The sequence below is a fragment of the Cynoglossus semilaevis genome, chromosome 9 (genome assembly GCF_000523025.1).
Source record: "Cynoglossus semilaevis isolate Cse_v1.0 chromosome 9, Cse_v1.0, whole genome shotgun sequence".
NCBI classification, from domain to species: Eukaryota; Metazoa; Chordata; class Actinopteri; order Pleuronectiformes; family Cynoglossidae; genus Cynoglossus; species Cynoglossus semilaevis.
Genome location: NC_024315.1, coordinates 8667534 through 8687478, shown reverse-complemented (window position 1 = coordinate 8687478; position 19945 = coordinate 8667534). Strand labels below are relative to the sequence as shown.

At 41.3% G+C, this 19945-nt stretch overlaps 2 protein-coding genes across 2 annotated transcripts; both read left to right on the top strand.

The window, feature by feature from the left end:
* The first annotated feature begins 544 nt into the window (after nt 1-544).
* Nucleotides 545-8405, top strand: LOC103383748 (uncharacterized abhydrolase domain-containing protein DDB_G0269086). Its single transcript, XM_008317026.3, has 6 exons — nt 545-2030; nt 2403-3710; nt 4109-4405; nt 4954-5071; nt 5738-5848; nt 7672-8405. Exons 1-6 carry the CDS (start codon nt 1967-1969, stop codon nt 7823-7825), a joined length of 2052 nt encoding a protein of 683 aa, XP_008315248.1. The 5' UTR covers nt 545-1966; the 3' UTR covers nt 7826-8405.
* Nucleotides 8406-8587: 182 nt separating this feature from the next.
* Nucleotides 8588-15039, top strand: tyrp1b (tyrosinase-related protein 1b). The gene is made up of 9 exons (XM_008317011.3): nt 8588-8869; nt 9657-10015; nt 10167-10275; nt 10794-11007; nt 11153-11357; nt 12777-12944; nt 13226-13405; nt 13512-13658; nt 14402-15039. The coding sequence occupies exons 1-9, from the start codon at nt 8856-8858 to the stop codon at nt 14605-14607; spliced, it is 1602 nt and encodes a 533-aa protein (XP_008315233.1). The 5' UTR covers nt 8588-8855; the 3' UTR covers nt 14608-15039.
* The last annotated feature ends 4906 nt before the right edge of the window (nt 15040-19945 follow it).

Genomic DNA, 19945 nt, shown 5'->3' with positions numbered 1-19945 from the left:
GGACTCAGTAAGATAATAAGCTTCTGGATCAAGACTTATTGGATCCAGGACACAGCTTAAACATCTTTGTCACGCTGGTCTTTTGTCAGGAGAGTCAGCGGAGCCTTTCAGGATCCATCGATTTCATCGAGAGGCGACAAATAGGCTGAGTTCTCCGAGAGAGCTGAGCAGACAACATGGCCACGGTGTAGGATTGTGGGATAGAGCAAACGCTCCTCACACACCCTATCAACAAGTACTGTAAGTCATTTGGCCCAGTACATGACGGAGATTCAATCTCGAATTAATCATTATGACCGATTTAGGAAGGTTAACCTACTGTACCGGTAAAAAAGTAGACAAGTTAGCATTATAGCAGCTTTTGTAGTAAGTGTTTGGTGACACAAGATGATAAGAAGGTTGTTGCACGTTTTACAAACGTTCATTGTAAAAAATGAAGGCAGATCTGGACTGCAGGCAGACCAGTCAAGCACACACACTTCCTGTTTGTAAAAAAAACAACTTTTTTTTTTTTTTTACAATTTAATTATAAAAGGACCTTTCTGGTGAAAAAAAAAAAGATCCTAAATTGGCTACAAATACTAATCTAACAATCTGGAAAGATTCCTAACGATCATTAATGGTTTATCCTCTGGGACAGAAGATGAAAGGGAAGTTTATAATGACTTCCTGCTATAACAAGAACATATATTGAGGCATCTGCAGCTTTTTAAACAACATGGTAGCGGCCCTATTACTTCCACTTTATGTACAGTACACAGCACATTATTATCTCCCTCGTCAGCCCTTTTTATCCACACCAGAGACTCTTAGCTTCAACACACTCTCGCATTTACACAATTAATGTAAACATTATGTCCTGTGCTTAAAGGTAGTTTAGAGCCAAAAGCAGCGCTTGTATCCAAAGAATGATTTAACCCTCCTCCTTCCGGTGCTGGTCGTGTATGTCTGGGACGGCCCAGTGACACTAACCTGGGTATAAATATAAATCAACTCCTGGCCCATAATTCAACTGGGAGTTTATCTCTGCCTGTAGCAAAACACCGCGGCTGCCACTGTACCCTTATAGATTCAGCCCAATTAACGTCACGCCAACCTCCTACAGTATTTCCGTGTATTGCAACATCCATTCAACCACGTCACTGTAAGACTGAGCAGGGACACGCTAAACATCCAGGTACCTTTAACCAGCTTTGTATTGCATAACATGATTGACACAGAGGTCTTAAAATGGCCTGTGTCCGATAGGATTCTCGTTGGATTCTTTTGGATATAGTACCTAGAAGTATCACAGAGTTGCTGTAATCCTTGCCCAGTACGCAGACTGGTGACGGGCATGTACTACAAGTGAAATGTACCACGTGTCATCGACATTTAAATGATTTTGACGCTACATTTACATGAACACTAAATTATGGAGAGATCAAAAATCCAAAACATCTATCATCCCACAGTAATGTTACCAACGACACGGGCCATCTGTACCTCAGCTCCTAATAGTAGCAGCACAACCCAAACTCACAGCTCAGCTATAATTGCTCTGACGGAGTTCACTGTGGGTGTGTGACATGCCGCCCAAGATTCACCACATCCCTACTAACGCTCCCAAAGCAATTTAACAATAACGTGTAAACTCAAACGTCCACCACCAACCATCCAATTCCGATTGAGACACCCGGAGGAACACGGACACTCCCGGGTGACAACGTTTGACATGGTGTTTTTTTTTTTTTTTTGTCACCCGCCCTCATCTTAGCGTCACCTGCTAACACTGCCCTCCCTGCCCGGGTCCAAATTAGTGTCCAACCAACAAGTCCACACACGTCTTTCAGCGTTTGGAGTTCTCACACACCTACATGACATTGAAGCAACTCTGAAGAATCACCAGGAGGTAAAGGGTGGTTTACTGGAGGAATCTCTGGACTGGATATACTGGATATAATTCCTGGGATTTCCTTTGAAGAACATGGATAACTACTTTTTGAGAGGATTTATTATAGTTTTGTTCATGCAATACTGCACTTCAAAAGGTATGGTGATATTATATAAATGGATTTGCTGTGTGAGATTGAGTAAACAAATCACTTGTATTTGTGGCAGTGTGCAATGAACATCTGATGGCTGCGCGGCCACACTCCGCTGAGTCTTCTATTGTAAAGAGTGTGCGGAAATTGATGGAGCAGAGAAATTCACAAGAACTCATTCATGCATTAATGACAACATTATTTAACGTTAGGTCAATGAATGTCGTTGTTTCGTTTCACTGGTGATTTATAAGCATGGTTGATGACGATTCTTGTGATTGCCCCTTTAATGGTTAATCTTTTATCAGCAGCCTAATTGACTAGCAATTTATGTAACAATTGTCTGGTAACACTGCGCTCACAATGTATTATATCCAGATCTGTCCACATCGATCCACTCCACTATGGAGGTCTCTCACCACGGCCAGACCCTGTCTGAGGAATCAGAGCCGATGTCCGCAGAGACGGCACCGGTGGTGGCCCCGCCAAGCCTGCAAGAGGTGCAGAAAGCCGTACAGGAGGCTTCAGAGCAAGTAGAAGGTCGAGGGGCAGAGGAAGTGTTGAAGGAGCTGCTGGAGAGGGTGGTAGAGGCAGCTCTGGGGCAGGTGGAGAGTGAAGAGAAGGCAGGTGAAGGAGCAGTTCAGGAGGCGGTCGGAGAAGATACACAGTGGACTGAACAGGGAGAAGCTACACCTGACACAGACGAGCAAGGAGCAGAGGAAGGGTTGGAGACGGAAGGCATAACTAAGGTCGACGAAGAGGACAAGGTAGCTGTGGCGGATGCATTTGAAGACGTAGCTGAGGAGGGAAAAGGAATTAACCAGGAAGAGGGAAAAACAGCAGCTGGATCTGTGGAGGAGGCCGCAGTAGGTGCAGAAGCTGGAAACAGAGAAGCAGATGGAGTGGGGGTTATAAGTGAGTCTCCAGACACTCAAGTCAGTGAGGGGGCTGCCGAGGCAACATTATCAGCTTTAGAAGAGACAGCAGTGAAGGCAGCAGGGACGGAGGACAGCAATAAGCAGGATGTGCTGTCAAAGGAAGCAGCCGAAACAGGAACACAGGACACAGTGGAAACTCAAGCTACTGTGGAGGTGGAGACACAGAAGGAGACTGTGGAAGTGTCTGACCCCAGTCTGCCCAGCTCTGATGTGGAACAGTTAACAGAGAAACCTGGGTTATTTCCACTGGAGGGAAAAATCCCGGTAGATGAATTAGAAAGTGCAATGACAGCATTTCCTTCTGATAATTCTGAGGCAGAAACCTCACAAAGTGTAGCTGGAGAGCAGGTGCAGGAGGTGGAAGATGTGTTGAAGGACACTAAAGAGCCAGAAGTAGAGGACGAACAAGGACTGTTAGCTGTGGAGGAAGCAGCCGCGGAAGACGCAGAAGCAGAGGTCGCAGATTCTGAGGCAGAAACCTCACAAAGTGTAGCTGGAGAGCAGGTGCAGGAGGTGGAAGATGTGTTGAAGGACACTAAAGAGCCAGAAGTAGAGGACGAACAAGGACTGTTAGCTGTGGAGGAAGCAGCCGCGGAAGACGCAGAAGCAGAGGTCGCAGGAGTGGGGGTGGCAGTGGGAGGTGGAGACGGAGAGGGTGGAAAAAAGGAGGAGTCGGCGACGCTGGGGCATGAGAGGGCTGAAGAACAAGTAGAAGAGGAGCAGATGAAGCTGGAGACGTCACATGACGGTGAGGCAGACAACATAACAACAGTTATAAAACAGCACATCCTCTTTGGATGAACGTGTTCATGTCTGTTCAACTCATATCCATCTGTGTCTTGTTCATCCAAATATAACTGATCACAATGACACCTCACAAACCTGTCTTTAAACACCCATCAGACTCAGCAGCTTTGATGCACCCTGATTCACAGTAAGTGTCAAACACGTTTAGACACAGAGCTGTAATGAATCCATATGTTAGCTCTACTCTTCACAAAGAGGCAAACCATGCTGTAAACTCTACTTATCCTTCCATTTATTAGTCTAAGCAACAACACCAGCAGACAGGATTCTACATCCCATACATCTACCCCTACTCTATGTCCAGTCCTTGAAACATCATTAACCATTTTTCTTCTCCAGAACCACTGGTGATCTCTGCCCCACAGCCTGAAGATGTCAGCGAGGTGACAGAGCAGAGCCTCGGGAACCAAGCACCGACCCCCGGCCCCTCCCCGGGTGCATCTGAAATGGAGGAGAATTCTAACCACGTCAACGAGATCCTCACACCCAACGACGACCTTTCACAACACAACCCAGCCATGGCTCAGCCCACGCTGGACAACGTGGTGAAGGTTGTCATAGCTGAGGTCCCTCAGACAGAAGGCGAGCAACACGGAGAGGCCGATGAGTTGGTGGAAGATACCACAGCAAATACAGGTAAAAATATGATATTAAAAAAGTCTTCATATGTACTTCACAGGTAAAAATATGATATTAAAAAAGTGTCGAAAGGAAATTGTACTTTATATGTACTTCATATGTGTGTTCTCTGTGTTCTCATTGCATTCTGTGAATGAGTCCGAGTTTATTCTGACAGATTTTCATCTCTGAGTTGTTGGAGTAAAAATGAACAAACAGCTCACGGTGGTGACTAAGATGGAAAAAAAAAAAAAGTAGCATGCAGATGGTTAAATGGACGCTGTTCCATTCATTCAAATAAGCAGTGACAACCACACAGAGTGGACAATGTAGTTGTCTTACAGTGTGTGTTTTACTGCATTGAAAAAGTGATTCATTGATACCTGTTACAGATGTCACTCATATTAAAGGCATTTCCTTAAAGTTAAATTTTAATTTTAATTTGTTACATGTCTTAGTGAGTATCAGTCCACAGAGACCAGACCTTAGAGCTTTTTAAATATATTCTGTATATCTGTATATACGCAGCGGTGCGTTCACTGCTTTATTTCATCAACTCTTTTTAGAGACAAGGGAGCTGGGCCTGGAGGCGTGGAAGATTGGGGCCATTTTCGCTGGAGTCCTCCTGGTTCTGGAGACCGCTGTCATCGTTATCTACATCCTCAAATGTCGAGAGAGAAACAGGTAGGTTGTACATTTGTGAGGAATTCAAAACAGTCGATCATAAACTGCTGCGGTTTATGATCAAAATGAGCAGAAGTGGATTTCAGGTTGTACATTTGTGAGGAATTCAAAAGAAGTAGATTTTGTTTGTATTGACTTCACATCAAGTCTTTAGGTGATGATTATTATTATTATTCTCTGTTGTTTGGCGTCTGCTGTCGTATTTTGTGAAGCCTGAGCCACATTCCACGTCCAAAAGCTTCTTCTCACCAAAATAGATTTTTCACTAAAGCTCTTCTGACTGGAAGCACGAGCTAAAGTTCTGGCTCAATTATTTTGTGCGCAACAATCAAAATAACACTTCATTTGTGTTAGCAATCGTACCAACTACTGTCAGCGATTTGATTGGTCGCTATCGTACCAACAGATGGGACTTAAAACAGTGTTGGTACGTGACTGCCTCTGATGTTGCCCATGTTGCAGTTACATTTCTGCACTGATGGACGATGAGACACTGAAGCTGTGCACAGTCTTGGCTCAGTATTAATAAATGGGGAACGGTCTTTCATCAGCATCATGCAGTGGTAGTTTTTGTTATTTTCCATGCATGAGGAGCAGTGTTACATTTCAGCCACCGTATCTGTTATGTTTTGTCTGTTTCCTGTTTGTGTGTACGTTTAAACACAGCACTGCGGCGTCTCATCGGGGGTGTGAGGAAGGCTCCGTCGAACCAGAGGCGACTACGGGAGGGGACTGCAGTGACGACACACTGCCTGTAGGGAACGGAGACCCTCAACAGTACGTCCATGTTTTTAAATATCTATAGTGAAGGAGGAGATCTGTAGGTAAGTCAGTGAGATACTGTACAATGAATCAAACAGATGATGAACTGGAATGACATCACTTCCTGTGCAGAAGGTTTGTTGAAACCGAGTGATGAATCACATCCTCAGCTTACAAATTAAATTCATTAAACGGCATAAACGACAATTCACCAGCGGTATTTAATATTTCTCTACTTTTTCTAATTATTTTTCAACCTTGTCTGGAATTTAAAATGGGGTCGCCAGAAATGTCTTGCGATTGATTTAAAAAAAAAACTGATTAAATGTTTTCAATTAATTATTATTCTTTCTTAATTAACTGTTTATTTGCAACACTTTATAAAAAACATGATCAAAAACTAAATTCTAGAAAAATAAAAATGTCTGTGGAAATTTGAGATGTCTAAATGGGGTCACAAGTTAAAAAAGGTTGGAAAGCACTCAGAAAACGATTAAACGATTGAATGAGGGGTCACCAGAAATGTCTTGCGATTGATTTAAAAAAAAAAAAAAACTGATTAAATGTTTTCAATTAATTATTATTCTTTTTTAATTAACTGTTTATTTGCAACACATGATCAAAAACTAAATTCTAGAAAAATAAAAATGTCTGTGGAAATTTGAGATGTCTAAATGGGGTCACAAGCTAAAAAAGGTTGGAAAGCACTCAGAAAACGATTAAACGATTGAATGACGATTAAGTCACAAGCTAAAAAAGGTTGGAAAGCATTCAGAAAACGACAATGACGATTACAATTCGTAATTATAGAATAAAATATCTCGGTTTTGTAGCTAAAAATCAATCCAATGCAAAGAAAAACATATATATTACTATTTTTATAAATTACTGTGTTTTTTTATTATTTCTTTTTGGATTAGCGGTTACAGAAAATGAAATTGGTGTATTTCAAACTCATTTTTGATTAAATAAAAAACTGCCTGCTCTTTTCTCTTTCATTATTAAAATGTCAGACTTGCCATAATTAACTGTGATGCACTGACCTGAAAACTGTGCGGCTCAGAGCACTACCAGTTGTGTGCTTCTCAGCTGATTCCCCACCAGCTATTTTTATAAGTTATGTGCACAGGATGGTGCTCACTGCATCACATGAGCGCATGAGTCTTTTGAATCCAACGCATTATTGGGTAATACCAGTGAAATTCCTAATCAGACTAACAGGCTTACACCAGTAAGCCAGCGTGTACACGTGTGTACAGGTAGGTACTGGTGTATTTGGGTTGTATTGTTTGTAATGATTCCTACAGTATGTGCGCAGACACGTCATTAAAAAAACCACTCCATTATTAATTAACTAATAGCTGTACCTAAAACCCATCACTATTGTTTTTTTTTTCCTGTAAAATTTAGATTTTTAACATTAACACATTTAAACTACTAAAATGCCAGGCTCTAATTTGGGTTAACCCTACAGGTATATACTGTAATACTGATTAAGTGATTTTTACTTCATGGATGCATTTCAACATACATAAAGTTCCGAAGCTCCTTGGTTTGGCGTAACAAAAAATGACCTTAAGCAATGATGTAAAAGAGCGAGCAAAAACGAGCACAAAATAATTTTAAAAAGTAACACAAAAGAATTTTCAAAAATTAGCAGAAAAGCATTTTAAAAATGAGCACAATAGAATTTTCTTTTTTTTAAGGGCACAAAAACAGACCAAAATCAAATTATTTTTCACAGAATGAGGGCATTGTACTAAATTGTCAAGGATTATGTGTTACGTCTGACTACTACATACTGCAGACTCTAACATGACGTCCATCCTCTGTGTCAGGATACAAACGTTGGATCCATCTGAGGTGGTTTCATCGCTGGCCCAAAACAAAGAGCAGCCTGAAGAAAACCATGTGATACCGATGTCAGACCTGGCTGCAGACACCGGACACGGGCCGGACCCCACAGCAGACATCAGGACGTCCACTCTCTAACCGTTTATACTCATTAAATAAAGCCCAGAATGCCTCTATAACTACTAAACCTGGTCCCTGTCCCTGACCCCCGTCTACTAACCTTTACCAGTGAACCCTACACAACAACAACAACAACTGCCTCTGGACTCCCATTTTTAACAACAACAGTGTACAGTACATGCAACATGTTTTATTTTGGAGTGCCACTGTGTCTGAGTGAAACGCTACACGGGCGTCACCTGGACTGGGTGATAAAAATAAAGTGACGAAAATAATTATTAAAAAGCACATTTTAGATTGTGTTACATAATCAAATTCTACAGTTCAGTGTCTGTATGTATCAAAGGTGAATGTTGAGAAATGTTTTATACCGACCCATGAAAACTCATCAGGACACTTATCATTGGTGGCGTATGATTGGACTGAATTTAATTGGTCGACGCATCTGTGCTTAAAACTAAAATATCAGCCACACTGGTTTATATTTCACATAAATTTAATTGAAAATTTGGATTGAACTCCCGACCATTCAAAATATTTTGTGAACTGTGATACAATATTAAAATAACAATGAGAAATGTGTGATTTTGTTCTTTTGTTTTTTACTTTTCCTCCGCTGAGATAGGAATTACAGTTTTATAATTATAATAAAAAGAGATTTTACTTGACAGGTTATTAAAAAGACATTTTCTAAAAAATAATTGCAGGAAAAAAATGTAATGTTTCGTCTAAAAGTGTGTAAATTCACTTGAGTGTGTCAGGAGAGTAAACGCTGTCTCACAGTTGAGTCCTTCTGTGTGGACGACCATACAGACTTATGTTGTTATCATCACAGGGCATGTGAATAGAGAGCACTTCAGCCCTCGAGTGTGTGCTGGCCAACTGTGTGTGTGTGTGAGTGTGTGTGTACTGCATTTGTGTGGATGTAAGTCCTCTCACAAGCTCCAGAAAAATGGGATCATGCGCTCAGTAGCTATTTAAGCTGAGAGAGCGGCATCGAGCGCCTCTGTTGGGGGGGTACAGTTCATCAGAGAGAGAGAGGAGCAGCATGCAGAGTCAGAGGTAGGGCAACACACACCTCAGCTGCTTCACTAAAGTTCTACTAGGGCTTTAATATTACTTTCTTACTTTATCGACAATATCTCTGTAGATACTCTAATAGATCTATAGGTAAAATATTACAATGAAACTGCTGTAACTTTGGGTTTAATAAGAATAATACATTTCACCTCTCAAAACCACTGGCAATAACCCACAGTTCTTCTTTTCTTGTATCTTGTCTGGGCCTGTTGTTATGACAGCTAAAATAATTGCTCCTACGAAGCTCTGCAGTCGACAGGATTCATCTCCTAATCAACAACCTTCAGAATGAAAAGCTATACCAATTAAAAAGAGTTTAGGCCAATCAGCTCTGAGTGAACTATTGTGAAAATCGTCTTTTCTGAACTTGAGTGCTGAGATTTAATGGCTTTGTGAATTATGAATCGTCACTCCTACAGCTTTCAGTGCTGTGTTTAAAACAGGTCTGGAAAGAAAGCCAAGAAAACGAAGGAGAAAACAGAAACCCAAGTGTCTTTTCATTCAGCTGAGCTCTTTTCATAGCTGTAATTTTTTCATCTTCACAGAGAAATTAGTTTTCCTTCACCGTGTGATAGAAATCTAACTATTTTTAATGAAAAACAAACAAACATACGCCTCGAGCGCCACCTGCTGTAAGCCCTCACAAAAAAATAAATAAAACATGATTAGGCCTCAAAGGGTCACCAAACCACAATCTCTAAAATTCCCTAAACATGGTACTCTACCACGTTCCAGTACTTATTTTGCCATGATTTCTGTCTCCTGACAGCATGTGGAGAGCCGCTCTCCTAGTGATGACCCTCGGTGCCACCGTAACACTGGCCCAGTTTCCCCGGGAGTGTGTCACACCCGAGGGGCTGCGGAGTGGCCAGTGTTGCCCGTCACCCACCGGAGCGGCGGGGGACGAGTGTGGTTCCAGCGTGGGCAGGGGGCAGTGTGTGGCCATTGCTGCAGACAACCGACGTCATGGACCCCAGTACCCTTACGATGGTCGAGATGACAGAGAAAGATGGCCGCTGAGATTCTTCAATCGCACGTGCCAATGCAATGGGAATTTTACTGGCTACAACTGTGGTCGATGCCGACACGGGTTAACGGGATCGAACTGTGACCAGAGGGTGTCTGTGGGTAAGAGGGTGAAGAGTGGATGGAGAAATTTACGCTGTTTATTTTCACCCTTTGAGTTTCACTCAGCTTCAAATACATTTGAAAAAAACACAAATATTTCTCTCTTCTCACATGACTTCCTGTACTTTCGTAATTATTTCTTCAACTGTAGTGAGGAAGAACATCATGCTCATGAGCTCATCTGAGAAGCAGGCTTTTGTAAACGCGTTGGACCAGGCGAAGAGGACCATTCATCCTGACCTGCTCATCTGCACAAGACGGTACGATATCTCTGACCTTCTGTAAGTGCTTTATTAAAACGGAAACAAAACAGTGCTAACTTTGCTTTGTAAAGAGACTCAACAGAGAACAATGGCCTGCAGCCGCCCAGACTGGCTGAGCCTCAACATAGCAGAACTGACAGTCAGGGCTTATGAAAACACACCTGTATTGAGTTCAAAATCCAACTGTATAATCCTAACATTTTAATAGCAGCACTCAAAAATATGAATCCTATTTTTTGGCATACTTATAAAAATACTTCTTGGAAAATATTTCAAGTAAAAGCAAATCATTTTCTTTTCTTTAGAGTAAAATTACCTCCAGACTATGTTGAAATTGCAGGAGATGAATTTACTACATAAGAAATCCTCCTCTTCTGCATACAAATATAAGAACCCCAAAACCAGCAGTTATCTCAAAAGCACGTCATTTTACTACAGCCAATCAGAATATACACATTTTTAAATTAAACATACACAGGCCATAACGGAGGAATCGTGTGTCCGTCCCTGCTCAGGTACCAGGAGGTGTTGGGTCCTGATGGCAACAGCCCACAGTTTGAGAACATTACTATTTACAACTACTTTGTTTGGAGCCACTACTACTCTGTCAGCAAAACCTTCCTGGGCCCCGGCCAGAGCAGCTTTGGAGGTGTTGACTTCTCCCATGAGGGTCCAGGCTTTGTCACCTGGCACCGTTTTCATCTGCTACAACTTGAGAGAGACATGCAGGTGAGGACGAGGAGAAGAACCAACGAGAAAGGCTGAAAATGTAGAGAGACTGTGTGGCCCATAGAGTGACGAAAAAATTAAAAAAAAATCCCCCCCCCCCCCACCAAAAAAAAAAACTGACTTTTTTTGTTTCCCAACAATGTAGGACATGCTTGGCGACCCAACGTTCGCCCTGCCGTACTGGAACTTTGCCATTGGAGGCAGCGATTGTGACATCTGCACAGATGACCTGATGGGCGCCAGGAACAGTTTTGATGTGAACTCCATCAGCCCCAACTCCATATTCTCCCAGTGGAGGGTCATCTGTGAGAGTGTGGACGACTACGACTCTCTGGGCACGGTGTGCAACAGTAAGGACTGTTTCAAAACACTCTCATTTTAAACTTTTCTTTTTGCATGTGCGTGTGTGTGTGTGTGTCTATATACAGTATGCATAGACACACACACACAGCTGCAAAAAAGAGAACAGAGAGCAGAGACCAGGTAAGGAGAACATGTAGAACATGATGATACTATAAATAAAAGCCACCAGCTGTTGTGCTACTTTAGGTATTCTTTTCAAATACTGCACTTGGTTTTAACGTTCCCTCTTATACTTCAGATTAGGGCTGCGTGAACAATTCAAATATTCAATCTGATAAATCACTGGGTATCTGTACATTAATCATGATTAATCATTATTGCAATCAATCATGATTCATCTAGATTCACATTCTAAATTACATGTGCCAAACTCAAGGCTCGGGGGCCAGATGTGGTCCGCCAAGTCATTCTGTATGAGTCTGACACCCCCTGTTCTTAATCTACGCTCCAAACATGACAACAACAACAAAGGNTATATATATACATATATATATAGGACAAATAAGAGAGTTGATTTTTGTCAATACAGTCCACTTAATGATACGTGTTTTGGTGAATCTTTTTTCCTCAATTCCTCGATTACTATTCAGTCTACTATCCCTTACAACTACCGTGTCATTCAGCCTGTTCTGAGCTCGGCAAGACCTAAGTCTGACATCAGCTGATCAGATTTGATGGTTTCTTTGATCTTCTCCTGTTCGTTCCACATAGGAAAATCATCGCGTGAATTGGAGGAAAAAATACAAAATTCCAAACTGATCTCAATGCATTTCACGACTACAAAAAGCAAACCTTTCAGAACAGGTAGATTTGTACTAAACAAAAAAAACTCGGTAAGGGGTAAAAACACGTGAGCAGCCAACATGTGAGGGTATCTGCCTCATTAATCTCCTTATGGAGTCATGAAGAGCCCAGTATTTCATGTGTCAACACAAACACTTTCTTAAATGGGTTGAGGGGCGGGAGACGCCTGATTTGAGCACGTGCTCCTTATAAACAAGAGGATCCTGCAGTCGACTGCTTCTTTTGATCTGAGGGGTCTTTAAGCAGACAGACAGCTCAGTTATGTCGTCTCGTGTGCAGGAGACATCGCAAATGAGAAGTGAAATGAAAATAAAAGGATTTCATCATTGAGCTCCGACTCATTAATGTTGACTTTTGGTGAAGAGGATGAAAAAGAAAATTCCATCCTGCCATGTCCGTGTGATCAAACTACTGCTCTCCAACGAACCATTAAAACAGGTTTCAGAAGGCAACGTTTCTAAATCTTTACAGTACACTGTGAGGACCACTGACAAGAACACAATTAAAGCTTCTCACTAATGAAAATAAATACCCGACCGTAACAATTGTTACTCGTCTCTTCAGGTACATTAGCGTGGTGTGTGTTTGTCCTCATTACACAGATACAGAAACCAGTCCCATCAGGAGAAACCCAGCGGGAAATGTAGCTCGACCCATGGTACAGAGACTGCCAGAGCCCCAGGACGTGTTGGACTGTCTGCAGCTCAATGCCTTCGACACACCACCTTATTACTCCACCTCCTCAGAGAGCTTCAGGAACACTATTGAGGGTAAGATGTTGTGCTTCAAAGCAAGGAAGGGCAGCACATTAGACCAATCAGACGGAGGCTGAGGCTGAGGCTCTGCGTCTCAGCTCACACTCTAGAGCTGCTACAAAGCAAAAAATAAATAAATGAAAAATAAATCAGCCAGAAATATACACTCACACACACACGAACTAGATCCTCCACCAACTTGCACATATGGTTATCTCCAACACAGCATTTGTTGTTCCTAATTTTGGAAGCGAACAGCCTTTATTTCTTGGACTTTTATCTCCCGTCTCTTCTAGGCTACAGCGCCCCGCAGGGGACGTACGACCCGGTGGTCCGCAGCCTCCATAACTTGGCGCACCTCTTTCTCAACGGAACCGGGGGTCAGACACATCTCTCCCCTAATGACCCCATCTTTGTCCTGCTGCACACCTTCACCGATGCCATCTTCGACGAGTGGCTTCGCAGACACCAACCAGGTAAACCAGAACCAAAACCAAAACACCGGACGAGAAACAGAGCGGAAACGTAACTCCGTATGAGAAGATGAATAACAGGTTGAACACATTATTGCTCATCTCGCAGGTGAAGTGGTGTACCCTGAGGAGAACGCCCCTATTGGGCACAACCGGATGTTCAACATGGTTCCTTTCTGGCCGCCTGTCACCAATGCTGAGATGTTTGTTTCTGCCCCAGAAAATTTGGGTTACTCCTATGAGGTGCAGTGGCCAGGTGGGTGAGAGCACGTGGGCATTCAGTACAAGAATGCACACACACACACACACAGAGAGAGAGTTTGCACAGCCATTTTTGGAAGAACTGTGCATCGATAATTAATGAATGCCAGACTCGTGGACATTTTTATTCCAACCTTAACCACAGCCTCTAAATTAGGTTCTGTCTAATGACAACATTTCTGTATAGATTTTGGTCTACCTCAGTACTATCCGTCTGAGTCATGTTTGTTAAACTGGCTAAAAGCCGCACAAAGGCGCCAGGGCGATCGGTTGCCAGGCGATAAAGAGCCTCATATAGAAACAAACAAATCTGTTTTTATACCACTCTAATTCACAGCAATTCATCAAATCTTCTTCTGCAAATTATTTTTTCCATGTTAGAAGAAACCAAGCAGAGAGAACGTTAAATTCCACAATAAAGCAGCCATCTGTCTAAACACAAACTCGAGTGGTTCTAAAAGTGTGGGGCAGACCCCAAAGGAGCAAGGAGACGAATTAATTCCTCTTTAATTTTTTTTGTGACAAGGTTGGGCATGTGCACGTATTTTAAATGTTATTTCTTATGATCAACAATAACAGCAGTTGTGAAGGAATTGAAGTTCAGTGGATTTTTGATGTAACAATACTTCCCTCCACAAAAGGGGGCGCTGCAGAAAGAGTTTGGGGAACCACTGCTGAAAGGCATTTGTTTTAACTGTCAACCCCCCTTAAAAAAAACTTGACTTTTTTCTTCCACAGCTCGTGCATATACCGTGTCTGAGATCATCACCATAGCTATTGTTGCTGCAGTACTGGTGGTGGCAGTAGTGGGCGGCGTCATTGCCTGTGCTGTGCGCGCCCACTCCTACAGATCAGCTGAGGGTTTGGAGCCTCTGCTGGGAGAAACATTCAGAAGGTACTCAGAGGATGACCGAAGATTTGCCAAATCCCAGTCTGATGTCTAAACACGTCTTCAACATTTTCATGCTTTTATTTTCTTTCTTTTTTCTAAAGCTGATGACTTATAATAAAAAATTAAACTGTTAAAAAATAGACTCAATGTCAATATAACTGATGTTCATACTGAGTGTGGTGAAGAAAGATTAACTGGGCGACCTTCAAAAGTGAACAGATTGGATTTGATTCTCCGGAAAAGTCTCCGTACTAGATGAGATTTTAAATACAGTAAATATGTCAACGTTGACGTTGAGCAACACAAGTGGACACTAGAGTGATCACACGAGATGAGCCTGGTCGCACTCAACCTCTGTGAATAAACGGTTTCAAAACAATCATAGAATCACTTTGACGTAGAGGAGATCAAACTACATTTCAGTCTGAACAGAAACAAACGTCTCTTATACACAGATGTGTTGGAAACATGAGAACTGGACATGAAATCTAAAACCTGGAGATAAGAATGAAGGTTACATGATTTCCGCTAAAATAAATGCTGTATATTTAAATGTACCATAGTTTTTTGTAAGAAATTTCACTACTGAAATACAGCCTGGTTGCATTGTTGATGATGATTGCCTAAAGTACAACTTAGCTCTGGTTGACCTTACAGCTAACAAACACAGGTGCTGTCCAATCATGTGGACGTTCACCTTTATATCGTATTTTCTGTTTATCTCTTGAAATAAATTAAATTAATATAAAATACACACAATACGGAATAATAAACACTCTAAAAAATATTCAAATATAAACTAGCTTCGTGAAGGTACTCGGATACAAGCAGATGATGTCTGTCGCTCTTCCATGTCTTCACGGTTAGCCACGGTGGCAAACATATGGTCCACAATTAAACTAGCATGTTCACAGATGTCGCCTGTAAACAGGCTTCAATTGGGCAGGTCAGCTGTTAAACACACGGCGCTAACATAGGCCGTCTCCCGTTGCGCCACATCAACTCATTCCATTTCAATGTATTTATGTATTCACACTGGGGAATAATTGTTTCCATTGCAACTGGTGATAACGGCCATAAACTGTGGTCAATAATGTTCATTCACAACATAAATCACAAGACGTGACTCTGCAAAGACAACGTGTGATAAACAAGAAAATCAATGCACTTTCACTGAATGACACGTGCCTTACTGAAAAAATAAAAATAAAAGAATAAGAAGTGAAACAAATTCCCCCAATGCTGCTACAGTAACCTGGCAAAGTGAAACCCAAATCTGTCTCTCACACATTAATCCAAGCAAACAGGAAAAACAGCACAACTGATGGTTTCACTTAAACACTTTGTTTTTCACAAGATGAAACAGATCATGGCATGTGAAAGTTCTGTAGCATTTCTGGGGTTTTTTTTGTAATTATAAGGTACTAACACTCTTGGTGCTCGCGAGTTCTGTAGCATTTCTGGGGTTTTTTTGTAATTGTAAAAATAATTGTTATTGTTTTTTTAAAAAAGCAGGTACTAACACTCTTGGTGCTCGCCTGTTCCCACAGACACGGGTGAAAGGCGTGTTGCAGCAGCGTGTTCACACCACAGATAGCCGGACTATTTAAAGGCCTTTTTGCTGCAGGCGTTTATTTACTTGTTTGGAGCCAGAGGCAAACAAGTAAACGACACCGATTTAATGATGCTTCTGAGCCATAAGCAGATGTCCACGTGTTCATTGACACACTCACATCGCCCTCATGCGGTGATTTATTGTTATTGCGGTAAAATATTTAACCAGCCAGTGGCCACACATTTCAATGGACTCAGTACAAACTGTTTGGACACGGGGGAGGAAGGGGGGGCAACTGTGGGACATAAGGTGCAGCAGGTTTGACTCTTAAATGAAGCACATGATTATTATAAGTGCTGATTAAAAAAAATAAAATAAAAACTTTCAGTCGGGTGGCGCTTTGGCCCAGAGGCAATGTCTCTGTCATTGGTGTGGAACCCCAGGGTTCACCTCCTGGGCAGGTTCGAATCCCGGTTAGGGCGGTTAATACCTTCCAGTGGACTCACCACCTGCAGGAAGGTTTGGGGGGTTGGTACGGTGCAGTGTGATTTGGGTGGCGACTGCTGCCACCGCGACCCGGCAACGGATAAGCGGATGAAAATGGATGGATGGATGGACTTTCAGTCGGACAGACAAAAATGAAATGAACTCCTCGAAAGGACATTCTAAACATAGTAGCAGGCTGAATATAATAATATAATAACTCACCCGACAGTGACGACGTCACTCCCTGGCTCACAGACTTTTGTTTGTTCTTGTTCTCGCACGTCAGTCTTCGCGTTTCGGAGAGAAAAAGTGAAACGGAAGTCATCCTAGGAAGTTTTAGCACTAGTGCTAATGACGTCACTACTTTATGTCCGTACTATATACTGTATATATATTTATTTATTTTATTTTTGTGTGGGCCAATATCATTTACATTTTATAATATAATATATATATATATATATAAACTAAATTTAAGATGGAGTCCGTGTCTGTCACAACACATGTTATTACTATTTTCTTTCTTTATCCTCCATTGATTTCTTCACTACTTCATTTTGTTCTTTAGGTTCCTCTTCAGATCCTGAAAGCATTTTTTGGCTTTTTATTTTTCTCTTCCTTGAAAAAGTGAAGCCCAAGCAGATGATATACAGCAGGAGGTCGTTATGTTACTCGGAAAACTTTGGAAAACTGGGGTAAATTTTTTTTTCATATTTGAAAATGTCACAAAACTTTGGCTGAAATGTTGTATGGTAATGAGTAATAGAGTTTAAAAAAAACCTGAACATTAGAAACATCATTTTTTTAAACATTTGTTGTTTGTCAATATGGACAACAACCATTTTCTTCGGCATTACATTAAAATAAATTTACTAAAACATAATAAGAGCATTATCTCATCATTTCACTCTCAAGCACATGACGCGTGGTGCAGAGAATCGAGGCACAGAAAAGATGGAGAAATGCTGACAAGTGGGATGTTACACCATTTTTTTTTTTTTTTTTACAATTTTAATGGTTGTGACACTTTTAAAAAAAAAATCAGCTGCAACATTTGCAGCAAAAATACCAAAAGATAATGACAGAACAACATCTGTTTGGAAAACTTTTAAGGTGGTGCTTTTTGAAGAGCGACGCAAACTCTATGTTTTCAGGATCTGAAAAGGTGAACATTTTGGGGTGGAAAAAAACCCCAATAACGGGAACAAATATTATGTTTTACTTTAAACTGGAGCTTCTAAGGGTGAAGGAAAGGACAAAGACGATTAATGTCCCGATATGAAATTTAAAGGGCGACATTATCTGAAGAGAGAGAGGGGAGACTTCTAATAACACTGAGTGTTTTAGAAACTCATTATGATGCGACATGTCATGCTGTGCCTCTCCGCTGACTGCATGACGGTGTCTAATTATTTCCTGCCTAGGGCTGTGCCACCTAATAAAACTGTGTGACACAGGCATGCTCCCCAATGAAATACTCCTCCATCAGTTTAGCTCATTTGCCTGTGACAACCTAGACTCAATACACTGAGGCATGATGTGCAAATGGTGACACTTCAGTTGATTCCTTGATTTACTAAATCAACTGCAGACCATACAGTAGTTACAGTGACTTTTCTACGCGGGATATTTTTATCCTGCTCCAGGAAGGCGTATTTCTGAGGACTCAGCACTATGCAGATGGAATTGCTAAGAAGTGACATTTTTGCAGTGTAGGATGGTGGATTGAAAGGAAAAGATCTCATGGGGAAAGATGGAGAAAAATAGATTTTTTTTCTTTGCTCCAATCACTTTTTTTTATATCTGTCTGTAGACTTTATTGACAATAAAAATGTGCCTATGGATTTTTAAAAGATAGATAGACGTGACAGTCACCCATAGAAATTTGACCACTGCTCCCAGCAGGAGAGAGAGAATCATTAGTGCCTTTCATGTCAAGTGTGCTGTCGTGACAGACGTCTTACTTCAGAAATTTATCGCTGCCACCAACCAGTATGTGGGCACTGCTGTTTTATACATGGAAGATAAAGAAGACTGCAGGGCCATGGGGTGAAAAAATACCACTGGCCTGGTTTGCCGGCATATTTCTCATAAATGTTTGAGGAAAAGGGATTTTCAGAACAGCTGCCAGTCAGTTTTATTGCTTAATAAAAGTGAAGGAGAAATGTCAATGCATCTGCCCTCTGCAACGACCACAGGCTTTGTATGGAAATCCTGATGAAGTTCATTTACCGTAAACATGCTATTTAATAAATATGGAGATTTACTTTGAGGTGCGGTAAGAGCTGGGGATATTAGATTTTTTTTTTTAAGAAAAAAACCATTGCTTTCTGAAACATCTGAGGTGAAGAGGGAATATCATTATACACTTCCTCCATCTTTAAACCCTCTTCACAACAGTCTTTAAGCAGGCAATTGTTCATCTGGAGAAGGATGAAGCAGACTCTGATGGCTGGGTTTCAATAAAGCTTCCAGTGTGAACAGATGGCTTTGATTAATGCACAGGCTTCAGGCTGCCTCCCCATTGATGCCTCCTATTTCCTAAGTGAGACATTTGTGTGCAAATGTATTGTTTGTCAAGTTATCACCAGCAACTTGGTAATTTGAGAGAGAGCTCAGCATACTGAAGAAACACAAGGTTTTGTAGGTTTTGATTGTTTTTTTCATAATTTTAATAATTATAAATGGCTCTTACTCTGTGGATGTCTGTGACTAAACTGTGACGTTTTTCAAATCTGTTGTTAGTCCTTTGCATAATAAAATGGCACCAGCCCTATGGGTGGCGCTGGTGGCCCTAGTTATGGTTAAGAATCACTGAGCTAGATAATTTATTCATTTATAATCGTGTTAGATTTGTTTGAAAATGTTTGGGAAAATGTGGTTTGTGTTTTACTATTTTTTCGAGTGGAAGGATGCAGCCCTCTGACTCTATTCTCCCTTTTTTTGTTGTTGTCTGGATGGTGAAACCTCAAAAAAGAAAAAAAAAGATTCAAATCAAAGAATTTTTATATATATATATACAGAACTAACAATTTAGGGCAGGCATGGGCAAACTAAGGTCCGGGGGCCAGATATGGCCCGTTCAGCTTTTTGAGCTTTTTGAGCCTGTCAAACTTTTCCAAATTATGCAATTTATTTATATTATCTATATATTATACTTCTGCCTTTTCCCTGCAATACCCACCTTTCCCCAATAGATAGCGTAGAAAATGATAAAACCATTTTAGCCCGTGAGTCAAAACGTTTGCCTACGCCTGATTTAGGGTATGTCAAAAACACTAAACCACGATCCCTACTCATTGAAAGTGAGTGGTGAAAAGATAAACCATACAAAAAGATTTCCAACACA